The sequence below is a fragment of the Pipistrellus kuhlii genome, unplaced genomic scaffold (assembly GCF_014108245.1).
Source record: "Pipistrellus kuhlii isolate mPipKuh1 unplaced genomic scaffold, mPipKuh1.p scaffold_m20_p_89, whole genome shotgun sequence".
In the NCBI taxonomy this organism is placed as follows: domain Eukaryota; kingdom Metazoa; phylum Chordata; class Mammalia; order Chiroptera; family Vespertilionidae; genus Pipistrellus; species Pipistrellus kuhlii.
This window is the reverse complement of record NW_023425594.1, coordinates 415,494-438,838: the sequence shown is the minus strand read 5'-3', so window position 1 is coordinate 438,838 and position 23,345 is coordinate 415,494. Positions and strand designations below refer to the sequence as shown.

General features: G+C 46.1%; 2 protein-coding genes and 1 pseudogene across 2 annotated transcripts in view; 2 read left to right on the top strand and 1 right to left on the bottom strand.

Annotated features, from left to right (window-relative positions):
- The window catches only part of LOC118712380 (zinc finger protein 154), a 280,454-nt gene that overhangs the window by 133,776 nt on the left and 123,333 nt on the right, over positions 1–23,345 (bottom strand). The window lies entirely within an intron of this gene.
- LOC123651839 lies at positions 971–2,017 on the top strand (annotated as a pseudogene).
- On the top strand, positions 7,143–16,683 carry LOC123651828 (zinc finger protein 664-like). The gene is made up of 3 exons (XM_045577360.1): positions 7,143–7,362; positions 12,965–13,088; positions 14,604–16,683. Exons 2-3 carry the CDS (start codon positions 12,968–12,970, stop codon positions 15,908–15,910), a joined length of 1,428 nt encoding a protein of 475 aa, XP_045433316.1. The 5' UTR covers positions 7,143–7,362; positions 12,965–12,967; the 3' UTR covers positions 15,911–16,683.

Below are 23,345 nucleotides of genomic sequence, written 5' to 3'. Positions count from 1 at the left end.
CTGAATACTATTGGATGCTGTCTTGCTCAGGTCAGTGCTGGCTACTCACCTCTGTTGTCTTTTAATAAAACACAGAGTATTGTTGTTTTATGTTTTTGTACAGTAAAAGGTGCAAGGAGAACTGTTTTTTTCACAAGGTGAACATACAGGATGGCATAAGGGTTGCCTTGCCCTCCTGATTTGCAGCTGGGGGGAGGGATGATGTAAGGGTGGTGTTTAGATCATACCGGGATCCTGCTCATGTCCAACAAGTTTAGGTTGTGGTGCCACTGGCAGCAGCTTTCTTCAACCTTTTTATTCTCCTGCTTGACACTTCCCTGACTTATCTTTTAATCTGTGGCTTCCTGGTTTCTGGCTACCTTCACACTCTGGCTCTTTTCCATCACCTGTTCTTCTGAACTATTCTATCTGCAGTATTTTATTTTATTTTATTTTATTTAAAAAAAAATATGTTGAATTGAAATTTTTTACAGAGAGAAAGTTAGAGGGATGGAAAACATAGAAACATTAATCAGCTGCCTCATGCACACCCCGTACTGGGGATGTGCCCACATCCAAAGTACATGGCCTTGGCCAGAACTGAACCTGGAGCCCTTCCATCTGAAGGCCAATGCTACATGCACTGAGCCAAACCGGTTAGGGCTGCAGTATTTTCAAATATTGACATGGATATGTGTTACGAGGTGCAAGAACTGAGTCACTAGACCCTGACACAAGGTTCTGGTTTTTGAATTTTACAAGTTATTGTGGAATAAGTGGTAGACAACCTTAAAGCACAGCTGGTATATACCACCAGCAGACAAGCCCTGTTTAACACTATTAGCAGAAAAATGAGCAAATGATCCAGCTTCTGTTTCATGTGGTGCTTGCCATGTTTGTTTCATATTTTGCTTGAGGTCTTCTTTGTATGATAATTTTCAACCGACGAGATCTTCACAGCAGCATCTTGTCAATATTTCCTTCAGATATTTACTGTTAGACATTTGCATGCAACCAACTTGTTATGTGCAACACACTTTTGTAATGAGACTTCTCCCTGTAACCACAGTCGACATTCATTTCATCACCATTTTTCTGTTTTCAGGTTGTGGGCATCAAATGGATGATGCAGAGGTGTGTTCTGAGCAGCATGTATCTGTAAAAGGGGAGTTGCAGGTTAGTGCTCCTAATTCAGCTCTAACAACAAAGAGGATGCATCTCTGTGGGAGGTGTTTCTCTGTTTTGAAAGACATTCTGCACCTGACTGAGTCACAAGCAGCAGACTTTGAGCAGAAAGCCTTTTTCAGTGATGCATGTGTGAGAGACTTCTGTTTCAGTGCAAACCCTCCCCATCAACTGAAGGAATCCAGTGGAGAGAAGTCCTGGAAAACAGCTGTGGACGGGGCCTCATTTGTGACCAAGTGCAGCTTTTATTTACCAGCGCTGTCTTTAAACAATAGGGAAGTTGGGGAAGACTTCCCAGCCATCTCAGAGCTTGTCCAGTACCAGGCACTTCTCGATACTGAGGAGCCACAGAGTGGTAGTGAGAGTTCACAGGAATTTCTCAATAGAAAAAGGCAGCACCAATGGGATGAATGTGAAAAAGCTGCCAGCCAAAACCAGAACCAGGGCATCAGCGCCAGAGAAGTGAAATATGAGTATAATACATGTGAGAAAGTTTTCAGCGGTACCTTTAACCACAAAAAACATAGGAGGGATCACACTAGAGAAATGTCCTATCGGTGTACTGACTGTGGGAAGCTGTTCAATCTAAAGTCTTCCCTCACTCAACACCGCAGAATTCACACTGGAGAAAAACCATTCGAGTGTAGTGATTGTGGGGTGTCCTTCAGCACTACCTCTAATCTCATTAGGCACCGGAGAGTTCACACTGGAGAAAAACCTTATAAATGTAGTGATTGTGAGAAGTCCTTTAGTAATGGTCATGCCTTAAATGTACACCAGAGAGTTCACACTGGAGAAAAACCTTATAAGTGTGGTGATTGTGAGAAGTCCTTTAGTAATGGTTATGCCTTAAATGTACACCAGAGAGTTCACACTGGAGAAAAACCCTATAAGTGTAGTGATTGTGAGAAGACCTTCAGTAGGAGTTCTGTCCTCATTCTACACCAGAGACTTCACACTGGAGAGAAACCGTATCGGTGTAATGATTGTGAGAAGACCTTCAGGAGTAGGAGTGTCCTCACTGTACACCAGAGAGTTCATACTGGAGAAAGACCTTATAAGTGTAGTGATTGTGAGAAATCTTTCAATAAACATTCTGCCCTCACTGTACACCAGAGAGGTCACACTGGAGAAAAACCTTATAAGTGTAGTGATTGTGAGAAGTCCTTCAGTAATAGTCATTCCTTCATTGTACACAAGAGAGTTCACACTGGAGAAAAACCTTATAAGTGTAGTGATTGTGAGAAGTCCTTTAGTAATAGTCATTCCTTCATTCTACACAAGAGAGTTCACACTGGAGAAAAACCTTATAAGTGTAGTGATTGTGAGAAGTCCTTTAGTAATAGTCATTCCTTCATTGTACACAAGAGAGTTCACACTGGAGAAAAACCTTATCGCTGTAATGATTGTGAGAAGTCCTTCAGTAGCAGGCCTGCCCTCACTCTACACCGGAGAGTCCACACTGGAGAAAAACCTTATAAGTGTAGTTATTGTGAGAAGACTTTCAGTAATCATTCTGCCCTCACTGTACACAGGAGAGTTCACACTGGAGAAAAACCTTATAAATGTAGTGAATGTGGGAAATCATTCAGTCAAAGTTCCAATCTCATGAAACACCAGAAAATGCACACTGGAGAAAAACTGTATGAGTGTAGTGACTGTGGTATGTCTTTCAGGAAAGAATGTATTCTCATTCAACACCTCAGAGTTCACACTGTAAAAGGGCCTCATGAGTGTATGGAGTGTGGGAAATCTTTTAACTACAAATCTTTCCTCACGCAACACTTGAGAGTCCACACTGGAGAAAAGCTTTAAATGTCCAGGGAATATTTTACTTTCTCACTCAGAAGAACACAACCAGAGGAGAAGCTTTTATCCGCATTTACCTGAATGGAAATCCCTTTATCAGAACATGCACTCTGCTAGATGCCTGCTAAGTTTCAGGTATAAGTGACACTTCCAGAAGCCGGATTTATGTCATTGAAAGGATTTGTGTGGAAGCTCTTTCACTCCTACCGCCTGCCTCACCCGAAGAGTGTGCCTCAGTCACAACCCCTGCATGCTCTGGGATTGTACTTGAGAAAATTGCGAATATTCTGAGCTCCTGGATGAATTGGCATTCCTTTATTTCTGACCAGAGAATTGACCTGATCCAGGTTTTTTCCAGAGTCCACTTCCTCCACTAAGAAATGCTAACTCTTTCAGGGACATTGTGGGTCTCACAGTATGCTGTGATGAAGTGTTTTAGGTTCAGTTCATCCACATACAAACCTCTTGCTGTCCTCTGCTCTGGTTTATGATGTTTATGTAAAGGTGTTTTTAGTTTTGTACCTTTAATTTTGTTGGTTCTATTTTCTCCCTGGGATGATTTAAAGGAAAGTTGTGTTCTGTCAGCATGAAGGGGTACCATATACATACAAATATATATGCTCCAGCAATATGGTGTGATTTCAAACTTTCCGTGCTTTGGAAGGCATAGCTTGTTGGCAGAAAATCATTCTTTGTTTAATATTGGCTGATTTTAAATTGCCGACCAAGGACTTGATAGAAAGTGTGCTTGACTTTGTGGTTCTAATGTGCTGTCTGGTGCCTCTTTTATTGTAGAGGTCAATGGTCAAAGGCCGCCCTGAACAGGCAGCCTTTATTGTGTTCCTGTGAACAATATGAATTATATTCCCTTTTCCCAGTATGTATTACCTAAATGTCAGCAATGTTTAGGGGAATTACTCTCCACGTGCTCCGAAAAGGTCATGTGTCACGATGTATGAGATTTCATAGCCTGGTGTCATTGGTTGTAAGACTCTGAGGTGGAATTAGTTTGGGACCTAAACACTGTTTTCATAGTTAAGGCTAACACTGCAGTTATACTGCATAAAACGTGCCTCTTTCAACATAAATCCAAAGTATTTCATGTCCTATTGTTTGTATGATCTGTGAGAACGTTCGGAGGACCTCCATCACTATTTCCTGTAGTTGGCCTCAGTAGCAAACAAAATAATTTCATGGTGTTGGGGATTTCCTGGCCCCTTAAAAGTGTTCATCTCAAGGTTGTTGCCCAGCAGGCAAGACCTCACAGCTAGAGGAAGGATCACTCTGTAATCAGTCCCAGAATGTGTTTTTTAACCAGTCAGCATTAGTTGTCTCCCCTACTTGACCATATTTGCTGCCACTGAGCAAAACTGGTCTTCCCAGGGAATGAGAACTGAAATGGAACAAAGTGCCCCTTTCTCATGTGTGCTATTTGGTGAGCCCTGACCTAGAGAAAGCTGTGAAACTGTCACATGTGACATACACTCACCTTTAACTCCTACACAGGGTGGGGCAACAATGTGCTTACAGTTGTATGTTTGCAAAACACAGAGATTCCTTTTGAAGAAAATATTTTGGAAAATAATTTTGTTCATTTTTAGGGGGGAGAGAGGAAGTAAGAGACTGGAAGAGAGAGGTAAACATAGGTCTGCTGCCTCCTGCACAGCACAACGGGAAATCCCGTTAAGGGATGTTTACTGACCTGGAATCAAACCAGGGACTTGTCAGTGAATGGGATCACAACCAACCAACGGAGGACACTGGACAGGGCACAGTTTATTCCTGTTTATTATTAATTAAAGTTCCATTTTCTGTATCAATAACTCTATACCTTCTTTCTACTGTCCTGTTATAATCTCTCTGCCTTTCTGGGTCTCCTTTGAACTCGGGGATTTTCCACTCTTCATAATAGGTTAGTTCGTAGTGTTCATAATTTCATACTATTTTATGTATATTTTAATAAATACTGGTTTCCTCCAAGCTACACATTGATTTTGAGATTTAATACAAATTCTTATGTGAAGAGTGGTTGTTTTTTATTGCTGAGTAGTACTGGATTCTGTGAATAAGCAGTTTATTATTTGATATATGGATGTGTGTGTGTGTTTTTTTTTGTTATTTACAGGTTTGGGGTATTATACCTAACTCTTCTGGTAATATTTGCATTCAGTTCTCTGTATAGACATACGGTTTACATATCACACTGTTGTGTAGGTGAATGTTTTATATTTAAGATAGGCAGAACTGTGACCCAAAATGGTCATTTATTTTGGTATACCACTAACCCAGAATATATAAAAATTCCTATCTTTTTGCTACTCTGCAAGGGCATTCAGTAGTTAACCTTTTAAAATAATAACCCCAGAATTGCAGATAATAATTACTTGCTCTTGTTTTAATTCCATCTACGCAGGAATATTTTATGGTGAACATTTTTATACATTTCTTTGCACTGTATTTATCTTCTTTGTTAAAATATCTGCTGAGAATCATTTTTCAAGTTGTTCAAATAAATTTTTTATTTTAACTGAAGGAGGCCTGTGCCGCTTAAATTTCCCTCATTCCTCAGTGACTCAAGTAATGCCTTTGCCAGGTGAAACCATTGGTTTTGAATCCTGAAGGAAAATTATTTTACTCATTTTTAATGCTATTAAGAACTGAGGCAAAATTATACCATATACTTATAAATTTAATCTGCATTGTTAATTTCAGAGCCACTCTTATTGAAGTCTAAGCATTTATTAATACATTAAATGAAGTGTGCGGTTACAGTATTTGTCAATTACCCTGGCATAAATATTCTTACCATGGTCAGTTTTAGACTGCCAGAGAAAACTGTGAATATGCACATGATAACATATTTCAGTAGTACATTCTTGTATTTTATTTCCAACATACTGATACAGTTACAACAAATATGCTCCAGAACTTTCATAATAACACAGTAAATCTTGAACCCTCAAATTTTAAACCTTTTTAAAGATTCATTTAATTACAATTCATGTAAATCACACATTCAAATAATATTTTGTATTGATTTTAGGGAGTATGGGAGAGTAGGAGAGAGATAGAAACATCAATGATGAGAGAGAATCACTAATAGCCTTCTTCCTGTACCTCCCCTCTCCCTGGGAATTGAGCCTGAAACCCATGTATGTGCCCTGACGATGAATAGATCCATTACCTCCTGGTTCATACCATGACTTCCTGGTTCATAGGTCGATGGTCAACCACTGAGTAACCCCAGCTGGGATACAGTATTTGAAAAATAATTCTTTCATTTTTATTATTTTTATTTATTTTTTAGGACGTCCTTGTTCCTTTTTTTTTTTTTTTTAACTTATTTTTTAGAGAGGAAGGGAGAGAGATAGCTAGAAATGGCCGTGAGAGAGAAACATCCAGCAGCTGCTGAGAGGGCAGGGCGGGGTGAGAGGGCAGGCAGGGTGAGAGGGCAGGGTGGGGCGGGTCCAGCTCCCAGTAACTGAACCCTAGGCCTAACCCAGCCAATCAGGTCAGCCAAGGTAGCGGCACCACCCTCCCTATAAAACCCATTGATAGGTTAAGTTCTTTCTCTTTCTCCCCATGCCCTCGCAGGTGTAAGTGGGACTGAGCTCTGACTAGTCCGATATAAATACAGGCTTTCTGCAATTGCATTGGATTCGGTTCCCAGGTAGTCTTTGGGGTTTATGACACTTGGGCATTACAGCTGCCTCTTTCACCACCCCTACCGGGGATATGCCCCCAACCAAGGTACATGCCCTTGACCGGAATCGAACCCGGGACCTTTCAGTCTGCAGACTGACGCTCTACCACTGAGCCAAACCTGTTTCGGCTGAAAAATAATTCTTTTACTATCAGTATGTTTTATTGTTGGTAGTATTACCGATGTCTGCCATTTCCCCCTTATATGTGTTCTTCGGTGGATCTGTCCCTGTGGACCAGGTAAGCAGATCTCCGGCCCCATATCCTCCTCCAGCACCACTTGTGGGTCCTTCACACCTTTACTCTCCAAGTTTCTTGTCTAGGATGAGTCCTCTGGGATAGGAAAAACATTACCCAGAAGGCACTGCACCAGAGTGAGAGGTAAAGAGCATTTGGCACTTCACATCCGGTTGGGGCGGGACTTCCTGTGTCCTCCTCCTGGCGGCTATTTTGGCGTGTTCCGCGTGTTCACAGACTCAGCGGCAGCGCTCAGGCGGCCAGTAGGAGAATACGTGGGTAGCGGCGTCCCGCCGGGCAGGTGTCTGAGGCGGGGGGACCCCACCCGGCGGGACTGGGTCCCCGGGCCCCCGCCTCCTCCCGCGGACACAGCGCCCTCAGCGGCCCCGGCGGCCCTCCCGCCTCGGGGCGGCGCCGCTCAGGCCGCAGCCCAGGCCGCCGCCCGGAGCAGTGAGTGCCCGTGGGGGCCGCAGGGGCGGGCGGGGCCCGGGAGGCCGGGGCGGAGGGGGGCGGCCGGCCTGTGTGTCTAAAGGGACCGGGGCTTCCGGGAGGAGCCTGTCCTCAGGGCCGGGCTGGCTGTGCGCACAGAGGGACGGAGCCCGAGGGGGCGGCGGCCCCGGGGCTGGGCCAGGCCCCGAGCAGCCTGAGCCCCGGGTCCTGGCGGCGGAGCCGGGCCCTCAGCGCCTGCAGCTCCACAGGCCCTGCGATCAGAGCCGCTCAGGGGCCGGGCTGTGGGTTGAGGTCAGGGCCTCCCACTACGGTGGCCTCTGAGGCTGTGGGGCCTGGGCTGTTCAGCCTCTCTCCTCGGGGGACCTTGGACCTGGGGACCTGGAATGGGCACTAAGCCTAGCACCTTAACCATAGGGTAAGGGTCATGTGAGTGGCACCTGATTTGGGCAACCAGTGGAATTGTGGGTGATAGGCCCTTCCTTGCATAGATTCCATAATGTGCGAAGGCTTGAAGTGAAGACCAAGCCTTCTGGCTAATGTAGTTTTTCCTATACTACTCAAGGATGAGCAGGTGTTAATTTTTTAAAAATCGGATCTGTCTACAGTGGGACAGGAATCAAGTACAGAGGAGCTTTGTGACAACTGGGGCTTCCTTTCTGCTGCTGGTTGGGTCATTGGGGTCATTGGAGCAGTAGAGCAGGTGATGTGTCCCAGGTCTCAGGCTTCCACTGCAGCATGAGGCACAGCATGGGTGTGAGGACGGGGGTAGGAAGACTACAATGGAAGCTGTTGTGATGATCTTGGTGAGTGTGATGGAGCACAGTGGTGGTTGTGGATGTGGAAGAAGCAGTTGCCGTAGGGATCAGTGATTTAGGTGTGGCCACCTGGATTTTCTAATTTTGAAGTTTGGAGAGCGAGGTAGGAATCAGAGATGATGTAAAGGTTTGGATTTAGCACCTGAAGGTATGAAAGCACCATCCACTGACATGAAGAAATTCATGGTGGGAACAGTCAGGTACATGAAGAATGTAAAATCTTTTATCTTTTACCTATTGGGGTATGAGATATTTCAGAGACCAGTTCATGACCATCTGGAAATCTGAGGAGTAGTTCAAGGTGAAGACTACTTTAAAAAATAGTAAACACTCTGGATGAGGGAGGAGTTGTAGATCACCTATTTTATTAGTTGGAGATAGAAGAGTAATTCAGAAAGGTAAGACTGTGGCTGTTGCACATTTATTTCTTAAACACTCACCTGTCGGGTCAACAAGTGAGTCTAAAAGTCAAGTGAATAAAAAAACTGGTGAATATTATATAATAGAATTAGGGGCATAGAAAGGGAGTGGCCTGACAATTCTCATGGGGAAGGATGTGTAGGGGTGCAGGGGTGCAGGAAGAGACTAGACAAAAATCATACACCTATGGAAGAGTACTGTAGTGGGGATAAGGGTAAGAACCAGGTGGAGGGTAGCTATGGAGGAAAAGGGGGAACAGCTGTAATAATCTGAACAATAAAGATTTATTTAAAAATAATAAAATAAAAGAACATCGATACTCGATGCTTACACTCCTATACCTTCCCAATCAAGTGTTATTTTTATGTTAAAAAGAAATCCAGGCTGGAGTGGCTATGTTTGTTAACCAGAACATTTGCCAGTTAGGTTTTCCTTTGAGGGCACCAGCTTGGGTTATGGGCACAATCCCCATTTGGGGGCATGGAGAAGTCAGCCAATCTGTGTTTCTCCTTTTGTCTTCCTTCTCTCAAAATCAATTAAAACATCTATTTATCCATTTATAGTTGTCAACTTCAGGAAACATGGAAATAAGACTTTTTGCCTCATGAAGCATTCTGAGTTTTACAGAATCTAAAATGTGTGCAAATGGACACATCAGTTGCAGACCAGACTCCCCAGAAACCTGTCATCAAAATCTCAAGTTCTCCTTACCCAGCACCAATATTTGCTCTCAAACACCAATATTTGGAAAGGCCAGTGATTGTCTTGGATCCTAATTCCACTTGGGAGTCCTAGAAAAGTACATTACCCAATGGGCATTGCACCTAAGAATGGCTGTGTTTAGCCAATGAAAACCCAGGATAGGCACATTATCCAGGTGTACTTGGTTGAGGGTGGGAGCGCCAGGTCTCCAGCAGAACGAGGTGTCAGGCAGTGTCTGAGCTCTGCAGGGTGTGTCTCAGGCAAAGTGCCTCATCAGAAGATGAGGCAAAATTTTGTGTGAGGTTTTTTATGTTGATTCTCAGGTAACAGGCCATGGATGATCATGAACAAAAGAGAGGCATTGTCTGAGATAGGGTTCTGAAGTTTTCCCAAAAAATGTTCACCATAAAATATTCCTCCGTAGATGGATAGAACTTCATTCAGTTGGAATTTGCCAAGCATTCTCTGTACCACACTGTGAGTGAAAACTCGGAAGCCAAGGAGATAACTCTGAGGGTTGTGGTTGAGGGAGTGCAGGTGTGAGAGGTGTGGTAGAAAGAGTGAGTACAGCCGAAACCAGTTTTGCTCAGTGGATAGAGCATCAGCCTGCGGACAGAAAGGTCCCAGGTTCGATTCCGGTCAAGGGCATGTACCTTAGTTTTGGGCACATCACCAGTGGAGGGAGTGGAGGCTTGCAGGAAGCAGCTGGTTAATGTTTCTCATCGATGTTTCTAGCTCTCTGTCCCTCTTCCTCTCTGAAAAAAAAATAAATAAAAAAATGAGTGTGCTTGGAGAGTGAGTGTGAATTCATGGCTAGAGCACACTGACACTGACATACAGGTGAATGAAGGGTAATCCACTTTCTGGTGGTGTCTCTATGATATCCTATGGGGGAATTTTAGGGTTTCTATTGAAGGAATCTAGCTACATGCTAGGTCCAAATCTTAGATGCCATGTATGGAAACACTTGCCTGTTGGTATTGAGGGCTGATACAGTGATCCATTGGAAAGCGATAGCATGTTTTAGGGTCACCTGGGCTTGAAAATCTCCATGCCATGGGAAAGGAAAAGGGAGATACACATTACAGAGGTGGTGAACTTGAATTTGGGGGAAAAAGCTGATTGTGAAACAATGGATTCTCATCGTGGCATATTGGTGTTATCTTTGAAGTTCTGCCTCTGGGAATGAAGATAAGTGAGAGAAAGTGTGCTTCAAAGAATTATATGGAGCAGGTAGTGGAAAGTGATGGCCTCAGCACCCTGGATTGAGATTGGAAGGGTAAAGTGTGATGCCATGTTTTTTTTGTGTCTTAGAGGGACAGTCCAAGGCAATGCCAGGGGGATGCCTGATAAGATCAGTGTCAAACCACTCACACTCTCTTGATGGCCCACAACTCTCCTTCTCTATGTTCATGACAACCACTTGTTGACTAGACCCAATGTGAGGCCCAGAGCACAGGTATCATCAATCAGCTTACCTGCCTTATTGTCATGGGAAAGCACAGTATCTGCAGGAATACAAAGAGAGACTGACTTGGAAGACCTGGTATATTTTCAGATGTTGGGAGTAGAGGGGTCCGATATATTGGGAGGATGATGACCCATCTATATAGTTGATCATGCTGCAGCCATGGAGAATCCAATGAGACCTTGATCACATGACTTGCCCCTACTGCTCGAAACCTCCCATTACCTGCAGAGCACACTTCCAACATGACACAGAGCTCCTGTATATAGATGGGATGGAGGCGGTAGAAGACTAGGATGGTAGCCGCTGTGACAGTCTCGGTGAGTGTGATGGTAACTGGCCCTGATGGTGGCTGTGGAGGTTAAATAAGCTTTGGATTCTGGATTGGTGGTTTAGGTGTGGCCACCAGGATTTTCTAATTTGGAGGTGGAAAAAGAGGTAAGAGTCAGGGATGTGAGTAAGGGGTTATGGGGGTGGGGAGGGATTGGAAAATGAACACATTATGTAACATCTTAATCAACAAAGAAATTACAAAAAAAAAAGGCAGGGATGATGTGAAGGTTTGCATTTGGCAGATGGAGGTATGGAAGGACCATCAGCTGAGATGCAGATATGCATATTAGGAAATGTAATGTTACTTGGGGATGCCAAAACTTCTATATTTTACCTATTAGGGTTTCCGATATTTCAGAGAGCAGTTCATGAGCATCTGGAACTCTGAGGAGCAGTTCAGAATAACAACTCTAAAATGTAGGTGGGAATATAAGGACCAGATTGGAGTTGTAGGTCATTTTCTTTCTTTTTAATTGGAGACCAAGGAGTGAGTCAAAGAGTGTGAGACTGCGGCTGTTGCATATTCACTTGTTAAACGCACACCAGGATTTTGATTGAGCCTTAGTCTGGGATGTTCTCATCAATCTGGTTGATTTGCTGGGTGGCACGAGTGGGCATCTGTCAGACGTATTGGGAATGTGGTAGGGGCTTTAGGTGATGGGACTTTAGGGCTGAAAGCTGTGATTGGTGAAGGGACATCAGGTGCAGCTCCAGTGGAGGTGTTTTCCGGATATCTGAGATCTGATGTGGTTGTCAGTAATTGAGATCGAAGGGAAACACAATCAGGGAGGGAGGCCTCCATAGAAGAACTTAAGGCTTCCTCAATGAGTGTGGGCTCTCAGAGTTGGTGTAGGAATTAATCCTGTTTGAATTTGCCAAGCACTCACTACTCTACACAAGCTTAGTAATGAGTAGGAAGTCAAGTAAATCACCCTGGGTGCTGTGAGTGTGGGAGTGTAGGTGTGAGATGGGTGTAAGAGAAAGTGTGATATGCCCTTGGAGTAGTCATGTGCCTTCATAGTTAAAGGGCCCTGACATTGACATGAAGTTTGAGTCCATTTCTATGATGTCTGGCAATATGATATGGTGAATTACCGATTAATTCATGAAAGGGGGTGTGTTCTGGTGGAACATTCCTGGTGCAGCGCTTCAGTGGAATTTATGTGCACACCTAGCTTTTGTTGTTGAGGGCTGTTACACTGATCAATAATTATAAGATAGCATACATCCCTGTCTTCTAGGCTTGAAACTTTGGCATGGAGATGGGAGAAGGGTAAGAGAGAAATACACTACAGAGGTGGTGGGGTAGAATTTTGGAAAAGAAGGTGATTAGGAAATAAACTGTGGTCATATTGGTACTTTTATGTTACATTTGAAGTTGTGTCTCTGGGAATACAGCTGTGTGAGAGAAGTGTGGTTCAAAGCATTATGTGCAGCAGGTAGTGATGGCGTCAGAACCCTCGGATTAGGTTCAAAAGTTTGAACAATGATACCATAACCTTGCGATTCCCTGAATAGAGAGATGACAAGGTGATTGCCTGTCAAACACGGTGGCAAATCACTCACAGTCTCCTTATGGACACCATCTCTCCCTACCCTATGTTCATGACACCCACTGCATTGAAAAGGGGTGTGGTCTACATGTGAGTTTCAGAGAAGAGATATCATCTACAAGATTATTTGCCCTTATTGTTGGGGGAATACACGGCATCGACTGGACCAAAAAGAGAGAATGACTTTGATTGGACTCTTTTCTAATGTGGAGAGTTGAGGGAGCAGATGGATGTAGAGGTTGGGGAGTATTATGAACATAAAATCCTAAAAGAGTAACTCATCATGGACTGTACTCTGCCCATTGTGACAGGAGATGAACTTTGAGGACGTGGCCATCACCTTCTCTGAGGAGGAGTGGGGGATCCTTGATGAGGCACAGAGACGTCTGTACTGCAAGATGATGGTAGAAGCTTTTGCACTGGTCTCATCTGTAGGTAAGACCTCCACATCTCTCCTAGTGTTCTGAGGTGACGTCCTCTCCTCCTTTCTTTTCCGGATATAGCTTTCACAGCCAGACTGTGGGCTGTACTTGTTTTCCCCATTGTCCTGTCAAATGTACTGTGACTGAGAGTGCTGAGTAATTTGGAAAGATCTGAACAAAGGACTCCATGAATATACCTCACACCCATAGCTTCAGATAGGACAGGAAGTATCTGGGAATCAGGATTGTTGCAAACAGCTTAATGGTTCCAAGCTTTCACTTTCTCTTCCTGGGAGGGTGTCTATGTCCACATACATGGCTCCCACTTCTGCAGCATTCCTCCAGCTAAAGGCTCTTTGTGACTAACTGTGCCAGATTATGGTCTGTACTTGCATGAGCCCATGGACAGTTCTTGAAAGTCCTCTTTCAATTGTTTGTAATATTCTGTTCCCTGAATACTATTGAATGCTGTCTTGCTCAGGTCAGTGCTGGCTACTCACCACTGTTGTCTTTTAATAAAACACAGAGTATTGTTGTTTTATATTTTGTAAAGTAAAAGGTGCAAGGAGAACGGTTTTTTGTCACAAGGTGAACATACATTATGGCATAAGGGTTGCCTTGCCCTCCTGATTTGCAGCTAGGGGGGAGGGATGACGTAAGGGTGATGTTTAGATCATACCGGGATCCTGCTCATGTCCAACAAGTTTAGGTTGTGGTGCCACTGGCAGCAGCTTTCTTCAACCTTTTTATTCTCCTGCTTGACACTTCCCTGACTTATCTTTTAATCTGTGGCTTCCTGGTTTCTGGCTACCTTCACCCTCTGGCTCTTTTCCATCACCTGTTCTTCTGAACTATTCTATCTGCAGTATTTTATTTTATTTTATTTTAAAAAATATGTTGAATTGAAATTTTTTACAGAGAGAAAGTTAGAGGGATGGAAAACATAGAAACAATCAGCTGCCTCATGCACACCCCGTACTGGGGATGTGCCCACAACCAACGTACATGCCCTTGGCCAGAACTGAACCTGGGCTCTTCTATTTGAAGGCCAGTGGTGTATGAACTGAGCCAAACCGGTTAGGGCTGCAGTATTTTCAAATATTGACATGGATATGTGTTACGAGGTGCACAGAACTGAGTCACTAGACCCTGACACAACATTCTGGTTTTTGAGAATTTTACAAGTTATTGTGGAATAAGTGGTATCCAACCTTAAAGCACAGCTAGTATATGCCACCAGCAGACAAGCCCTGTTTAACACTATTAGCAGAAAAATGAGCAAATGATCCAGCTTTTTTTTCATGTGGTACTTGCCATGTTTGTTTCATATTTTGCATGAGGTCTTCCTTGTATGATAATCTTCAGACGCCGAGATCTTCACAGCAGCATCTTGTCAATATTTCCTTCAGATATTTACTGTCAGACATTTGCATGCAACCAACTTGTTATGTGCAACACACTTTTGTAATGAGACTTCTCCCTGTAACCACAGTCGACATTCATTTCATCACCATTTTTCTGTTTTCAGGTTGTGGGCATCAAATGGATGATGCAGAGGTGTGTTCTGAGCAGCATGTATCTGTAAAAGGGGAGTTGCAGGTTAGTGCTCCTAATTCAGCTCTAGCAACAAAGAGGATGCATCTCTGTGGGAGGTGTTTCTCTGTTTTGAAAGACATTCTGCACCTGACTGAGTCACAAGCAGCAGACTTTGAGCAGAAAGCCTTCTTCAGTGATGCATGTGTGAGAGACTTCGGTTTCAGTGCAAACCCTCCCCATCAACTGAAGGAATCCAGTGGAGAGAAGCCCTGGAAAACAGCTGTGGACGGGGCCTCATTTGTGACCAAGTGCAGCTTTCATTTACAAGCGCTGTCTTTAAACAATAAGGAAGTTGGGGATGACTTCCCAGCCATCTCAGAGCTTGTCCAGTACCAGGCACTTCTCGACACTGAGGAACCCCAGAGTCGTATTGAGATTTCACAGGAATTTCTCAGTAGAAAAAGGCAGCACCAATGGGATGAATGTGAAAAAGCTGCCAGCCAAAACCAGAACCAGGGCATCAGCGCCAGAGAAGTGAAATATGAGTATAATACATGTGAGAAAGTTTTCAGCGGTACCTTTAACCACAAAAAACATAGGAGGGATCACACTGGAGTAATGTCCTATCGGTGTACTGACTGTGGGAAGCTGTTCAATCTAAAGTCTTCCCTCACTCAACACCGCAGAATTCACACTGGAGAAAAACCATTCGAGTGTAGTGATTGTGGGTTGTCCTTCAGAACTACCTCTAATCTCATTAGGCACCGGAGAGTTCACACTGGAGAAAAACCTTATAAATGTAGTGATTGTGAGAAGTCCTTTCGTAATGGTCATGCCTTAAATGTACACCAGAGAGTTCACACTGGAGAAAAACCTTATAAGTGTGGTGATTGTGAGAAGTCCTTTAGTAATGGTTATGCCTTAAATGTACACCAGAGAGTTCACACTGGAGAAAAACCTTATAAGTGTAGTGATTGTGAGAAGTCCTTTAGTAATAGTCATTCCTTCATTGTACACAAGAGAGTTCACACTGGAGAAAAACCTTATCGGTGTAATGATTGTGAGAAGTCCTTCAGTAGCAGGCCTGCCCTCACTCTACACCGGAGAGTTCACACTGGAGAAAAACCTTATAAGTGTAGTTATTGTGAGAAGACCTTCAGTAATCGTTCTGCCCTCACTGTACACAAGAGAGTTCACACTGGAGAAAAACCTTATAAATGTAGTGAATGTGGGAAATCATTCAGTCAAAGTTCCAATCTCATGAAACACCAGAAAATGCACACGAGAAAAGCTGTATGAGTGTAGTGACTGTGGTATGTCTTTCAGGAAAAAATGTACTCTCATTCAACACCACAGAGTTCACACTGGAAAAGGGCCTCATGAGTGTATGGAATGTGGGATATCTTTTCACTACAAATCTTTCTTCGTGCAACACTTGAGCGTACACACTGGAGAAAAGCTTTAAATGTCCAGGGAATATTTTACTTTCTCACTCAGAAGAACACAACCAGAGAAGAAGCTTTTACCCGCATTTACTTGAATGGAAACCCCTTTATCTAAACATGCACTCTGCTAGATGCCTGTTTTGTTTCAGGTATAAGTGACACTTCCAGAAGCCGGATTTATGTCATTGAAAGGATTTGTGTGGAAGCTCTTTCACTCCTACCGCCTGCCTCATCCGAAGAGTGTGCCTCAGTCACAACCCCTGCATGCTCTGGGACTGTACTTGAGAAAATTACGAATATTCTGAGCTCCTGGATGAATTGTCATTCCTTTATTTCTGACCAGAGAATTGACCTGATCTAGGTTTTTTCCATAGTCCACTTCCTCCACCAAGAAATGCTAACTCTTTCAGGGACGTTGTGGGACTCACAGTATGCTGTGATGAAGTGTTTTAGGTTCAGTTCATCCACATACAAACCTCTTGCTATCCTCTGCTCTGGTTTACGATCTTTATGTAAAGGTGTTTTTAGTTTTGTACCTTTAATTTTGTTGGTTCTATTTTCTCCCTGGGATGATTTAAAGGAAAGTTGTGTTCCGTCAGCATGAAGGGGTACCATATACATACAAATATGCTCGGGCAGCGGTGTCTGAGGCGGGGGGCACCCCACCCGGCGGGACTGGGTTGGGAGGCCGGGGCGGAGGGCGGGCGGCCGGCCTGTGTGTCTAAAGGGACAGGGGCTTCCGGGAGGAGCCTGTCCTCCTCAGGGCCGGGCTGGCTGTGCGCACAGAGGGACGGAGCCCGAGGGGGTGGCGGCCCCAGCCCCGGGGCTGGGCCAGGCCCCGAGCAGCCTGAGCCCCGGGTCCTGGCGGCGGAGCCGGGCCCTCAGCGCCTTCCGCTCCCACAGGCCCTGCGGTCAGAGCCGCTCAGGGGCTGGGCTGTGGGCTGAGGTCAGGGCCTCCCACTGGGGGGGCCTCTGAGGCTGTGGGGCCTGGGCTGTCCAGCCGCTCTCCTCGGGGGACCTTGGACCTGGGGACCTGGAAGGGACACCAAGCCCAGAATGCTAAGCCCAGGTCAAGGGTCATGTGTTTGGAACCTGATTGTGTCAGCCAGTGGAATTGTGGGTGATAGGGCCTTCCTTGCATAGGTTCCAGAAGGTGCCAAGGCTTGAAGTGAACACTAAGATGAATCAGGACCGAGCAGGTGTCCAAACAGAAACTGGCAACAGTGGGACAGGAATCCAGTTTAGAGGAGCTTTGTGACAACTGGGGTTTCTGTTCTGCTGGCGGTGGGGTCATTGGAGCAGAAGAGCAGGGGATGTGTCCCAGGTCTCATTAGACTCCTGTGACTGCAGCATGAGGCACAGCATGGGTGTGAGGGCTGTGGTAGGAAGACTACAATGGAAGCTGCTGTGGTGGCCTTGGTAAGGGGGATGGTGACGGGAGCACAGTGGTTGTGGATGTGGAAGAAGCAGTTGCCTTAGGGATCAGTGATTTAGGTGTGGCCACCTGTGAGTGGAAAAGGGACATCAAGTGCAGCAGTAGTAGAGGTGGGCTCTGATGTGGTACTCAATAGGGGAGGTTGAAGGAAGAACAAGTTGGGTGGGAGGCCTTCATACCAGAAATGAAGGCTGTGTCTTGGGTGTGGACATTCAGAATCAGGTTAGTAATTGACAAATGAACTTGTCATGCCTTCTCTGGAACACACATGCTGAGTAATGACTAAGACCAAGGAGATGTCTGTGGGAGTTGGGCTATGGGAATGCAGGTGTGGGCGTGGGAAGTATGGGAGAAGGAGTGATGTGCTCTTGGAGAGGGAGTGTGAATTCATGGCCACAGATCCCTGATGTTGCTATAGAGCACATGTGTCAAACACAAGGCCCGCGGGCCAAATCCGTCCCGCCAGACCTTGCAATGTGGCCTGCACCACGCTGTCATCACTGCACTCCGCTGCGTTTCCATCACAATGACAGTTTATGACTGTTCAGTAAACCATTCGGCCCGCGATTTAGGCTGGATTTTAGATTTTGGCCCCTTCTCTGATTGAGTTCGACACCCCTACTATAGAGGGAATTAGGTTGAGTCCATTTCTGGTGATAACTGTATGATACAACATGGGGAATTTTAGGATCATTCCTAGAAAGACGGGTGTTGTGTGGCACTTACATGCCAGGTACAGAATTTTGGTGTCATAGGGATGCACACCTTCCTGTTATTGTTGGGCTAATGCAGTGATCCATGGCAAAGATCTGGAATATGAGGAAGCAAAAAACACCCAACCAGAAAGAAAAATTCAAAAGTGTGATGATAGTGTAAGGAGCCCCTGCGACAGCTTTAAGTGTACCAACTTCCTAATTTTGGGGGTGCCAGAAGAAGAGAGATAGCAGGATATTGAAGGCCTAAATAGGCAGTTGGACATCCCTCACAATCCAGGACTTCTGGCTCCCAACTTCGCACCTGCCTGTTGCCTGATTGCCCCTGACTGCTTCTGCCTGCCAGCCTGAATATTCTGAGCTCCTGGATAACCACTCCCCTGCCAGCCTGATCAATGCCTAACTACTCCCCTGCTGGCTCGATCACCCCTAACTGCTCTCCCCTGCTGGCCTGGTCACCCCTAACTGCCCTTCCCTGCTGACCTTGTTGCTCCTGTCCTCCCCTTTAGGCCTGGATGTCCCAACTGCCCTCCCCTGATGGTCCAGTTTCTCCTAACTACCCTCCCCTGCCAGCCTGGTGGCCCCCAACTGCCCTCCCCTGCAGGCCTGGTTCCTCCCAACTGCCCTCTGCTGCAGTACTGAGCCACCCAACTGCCTTCCCCTGCAGGCCTGGTCCCTCCCACCCCCCAACTCCCATTCTTTGCTGGTCTGGTCACCCCTAACTGCCCAACGCTGCTGGCCTGATCGCCCACAACTGCCCTCCCCTGTGGCCATCTTGTAGCAGCCATCTTATGTCCATATGGGGTCCGCCATCTTTGACCACTTGGGGAAGGCCATCTTGTGTGTTGGAGTGATGGTCAATTTGCATATTATTCTTCAATATATATATAATTATTATTATTATTTTTTTTTTTAGAGGACTGGAGAGAGAGAGAAACGTCAATAATAAGAGAGAATCACTGATTATCTGGCTTCTGCAAGTCCCTGCCCACACCAGGGATTGAACCTGCAACCCACATACGTGCCCCAACCAGGAATACAACCGTGACCTCCGGGGTCATAGGTTGATGCTCAACCACTCAGCCTCACCAGCTGGGCTATCTTCTTTTGAAATACTTTTTAAATATGTATTTTTAAATTTTTTATTATTTTTAAAATTTCCTTATTGATTAAGGTATTTCATGTGTGTCCTTATACCCCCATTGCCCCCTCACCTGTCTTATGTATTTTTTATTGTTGATAATGTTACAGATGTCTCTGATTTCCCCCATGTATATGTTCTTTGGAGGATCTCTACCAACCGCCCCACCCCACCCCCGTCCCCTGGGAGGTCCGTCAGTCTGTCCCAAGTCACCAGGCCTCTGGGCCCATCTTCTCCCTCCCCAGCCTCCCCTGGCAGCCCCACACACCTTGTTCCTCAAGTTCCTGGGCTGGAAAGCCAGCCCTCTCCTGGGCGGCTAAGAGAACTACATTTCCCAGAAAGCAATGCGCCTACGCAGTGCCTTTGGAGCCAGTGCATCCGGTTAGGGCGGGACTTCCGGATTCTTCCTTGTGGCGGACATTTTGACTTCCTCAATCTGTTCACCGGCTCAGGGGCTTCACCGCGTCCGTCGCCAGAAGGAGGAGGCGTGGGGGACGGCGTCCCGCCGGGCGGGGTGTCTGAGGCGGGGGGACCCCACCCGGCGGGACTGGGTCCCCGGGCCCCCGCCTCCTCCCGCGGACACAGCGCCCTCAGCGGCCCCGGCGCCCTCCCGCCTCGGGGCGGCGCCGCCCAGGCCGCAGCCCAGGCCGCCGCCCGGAGCAGTGAGTGCCCGTGGGGGCCGCAGGGGCGGGCGGGGCCCGGGAGGCCGGGGCGGAGGGGGGCGGCCGGCCTGTGTGTCTAAAGGGACCGGGGCTTCCGGGAGGAGCCTGTCCTCCTCAGGGCCGGGCTGGCTGTGCGCACAGAGGGACGGAGCCCGAGGGGGCGGCGGCCTCGGCCCCGGGGCTGGGCCAGGCCCCGAGCAGCCTGGGCCCCGGGTCCTGGCGGGGGAGCCGGGCCCTCAGCACCTTCAGCTCCACAGGCCCTGCGGTCAGAGCCGCTCAGGGGCCGGGCTGTGGGCTGAGGTCAGGGCCTCCCACTGCGGGGGCCTCAGGCTGTGGGGCCTGGGCTGTCCAGCCGCTCTTATCGAGGGACCTTGGACTGGGGGACCTTGAAGGGAAAAGAAGCCCAGAACCCTAAAGCCCAGGTCAAAGGTCATATTATTGGCGCCTGATTTTGGCAACCAGTGGAATTGTGGGTGATAGGTCCTCACAAGCAAAGGCTGCAGAATGTGTCATGGCTTGAAGGGAAGACTAAGCTGACTCAGGGACAATCAGGTGTCCACTGTTTAAAAATAGGGATTGGCAACAGTGGGACAAGAATCAAGCCCAGAGGAGCTTTATGACAACTTGGACTTCTGTTCTGCTGGTGGTGGGGTCATTTGGAGTCATTGGAGCAGTAGAGCAGGTGAGGTGTCCCAGGTCTCATTAGACTCTTGTGACTGCAGCATGAGGCACAGCATGGGTGTGAGGACGGGGGTAGGAAGACTACAATGGAAGCTGCTGTGATGGCCTTGGTGAGGGTGATGGTGATGGGAGCACAGTGGTGGTTGTGGATGTGGAAGAAGCAGTTGCCTTAGGGATCGGTGATTTATGTGTGGCCACCTGGATTTTCTAATTTTGAAGTTTGGGGAGCGAGGTAGGAATCAGAGATGATGTAAAGGTTTGGATTTAGCACCTGAAGGTATGAAAGCACCATCCACTGACATGGAGAAATTCATGGTGGGAACAGTCAGGTTCATGAGGAATATAAAACCTTTTATCTTTTACCTGTTAGGGTATGAGATATTTCAGAGACCAGTTCATGACCTTCTGTAAGTATGAGGAGTAGTTCAAGGTGAAGACTACTTTAGAAAATAGTAAACAGTCTGGATGAGGGAGGAGTTGTAGATCACCTATTTTATTAGTTGGAGGTTGAAGAGTAATTAAAAAAGGTAAGACTGTGGCTGTTGCACATTCATTTCTTTAACACTCACCTTTAGGGTCAACAAGTGAGTCTAAAAGTCAAGAGAATAAAACAATCTGGCCCAAACCGGTTTGCCTCAGTGGGAGAGCGTCAGTCTCCCGACTGAAAGGTCCCGGGTTCTATTCCGGTCAAGGGCATGTACCTTGGTTGCGGGCACATCCCCAGTAGGGGGTGTGCAAGAGGCAGCTGGTCGATGTTTCTCATCGATGTTTCTAGCTGTCTCTCTCCCTTCTTCTCTGTAAAAAATTAATTTAATAAAATCTGATGAACAGAATAAACTGGTGAATATAATAGAATCAGGGGCATAGAAAGGGAGTCGCCTGACAATTCTTAGGGAGAAGGGGGTGTGAGGTGCGGGAAGAGACTGGACAAAAATCATACACCTACGGAAGAGTACTGTAGGGGGGATAAGGGTAGGAATCAGGTGGAGGGTAGCTATGGAGGGAAAGGGGGAACAACTGTAATAGTATGAACTATAAAGATTTATTTAAAAATGATATAAGAATATCAATATTGGATGCTTGCACTCCTGTACCTTCCCAATCAACACACTTATCATATGAGTCATCACCTCGACCACCATGGTGAACACAGGAGCCAGGGATTTACCCAGGGTCACACTCACAAGTGGGTTCTCAGTTTGCTGCCAATGACATCTGAACAAACTCCTTTTTCTGAGGTTCACCCAGTGACAGTTTAGGGCAACCTGGGGACTGTCCTCCTGGATGAGGAGACAGGGACCCATCCTGACAGACTTCCTCTGTCATTTCCCACCAACCCTCCCTCCTCCCCTTGGCCCTGCACAGTCCCCCACAAGAGACTGGCACCATTAGGTCGACCTACTGGGGCCCATCAATTACGTCACATTCTGTGGCTGAATGAACCCTGATGTTGATTGCAACCTGTGATGTGGTTTGACCAATGAAATAAGGTGGGAGTGAAGCCTGTCACTCTGACAGAGTCTGGAAGATGTCTCTCCATCTGGCCTTGATGTCTCTCCATCTCTGATAACTCCTAGCAGGTATCTACGCCTTTATGCCAATACTAGGAGAATGAGAGTGGACCTGTGTTATGAACAAGGAACATGCCTTCGTTAGTGTAATCCACTAAAGCTTTTGGGCTGTTCTTTACCCACAATAACATTTAGGCTGCCCTTATATGAATGCATCCCCTATTTTACCCTCTAGGAGGCAGCAGAGCCTAACATTGGAAGCCAGAGCTATGTGGTTAGAGACACATGGGCTTGACTGGGAGCCATGTCTCATTAACTCTACAATTAGGCGGTTTATTCTGAGTGTCTGAGCCTGGATTCCCTCTCCATTCGGTAGATGGTTAAACTATTACAGGTGCGGAGAGGATTCAATGAAATAATGCGTGTGTAAAGCATAGAATCCAGGGCCTGGCATATGTAGTAAACATTCGGTAACTTTCCTTTATAGCTTCACAATGTGTGTTGATTACAAATATTCTAACAGTGTAGGGTAGGGGTGTCGAACTCAATCAGAGAAGGGGCCAAAATCTAAAATCCAGCCTAAATCGCCGGCCAAATGGTTTACTGAACAGTCATAAACTGTCATTGTGATGGAAACGTAGCGGAGTGCAGTGATGACAGCGCGGTGTGGGCCACATTGCAAGGTCTGGCGGGACGGATTTGGCCCGCGGGCCTTGTGTTTGACACATGTGGTGTAGGGAATACCAACTTGTTGGCCTATGTATCCTTTCAATTTTTAAAAATATATTTTATTGATTTTTTACAGAGAGGAAGAGAGATGGATAGAGACTTAGAAACATCGATCAGCTGCCTCCTGCACACCCCTACTGGGGATGTGCCCGTAACCAAGGTACATGCCCTTGACCGGAATTGAACCTGGGACATTTCAGTCCACAGGCCGACGCTCTATCCACTGAGCCAAACCAGTTTTGGCTATTCTTTCAATTTTTATTTAAAAATGAATAGGGTAGGATTATATATATTCTCTCATAGCCTGCTTTTACTCTTAATGTGTTATTTTTATGTTTAAAAAATTCAGGCTGGAGTGGCTCAGTGTGTTGAGCATTGTTTCATGACCCAAATATTTGCCAGTTAGATTCTCCTTTG

What these genes read in the sequence shown, in the direction of transcription:
- LOC123651828 (XM_045577360.1), top strand. Translation starts at nt 12,968, where the DNA reads ATGAACTTTGAGGACGTGGCCATCACCTTCTCTGAGGAGGAGTGGGGG. An exon ending in TGCACTGGTCTCATCTGTAG is followed by an intron (nt 13,089 to 14,603) that starts GTAAGACCTCCA and finishes TTCTGTTTTCAG; the next exon opens with GTTGTGGGCATCAAATGGAT.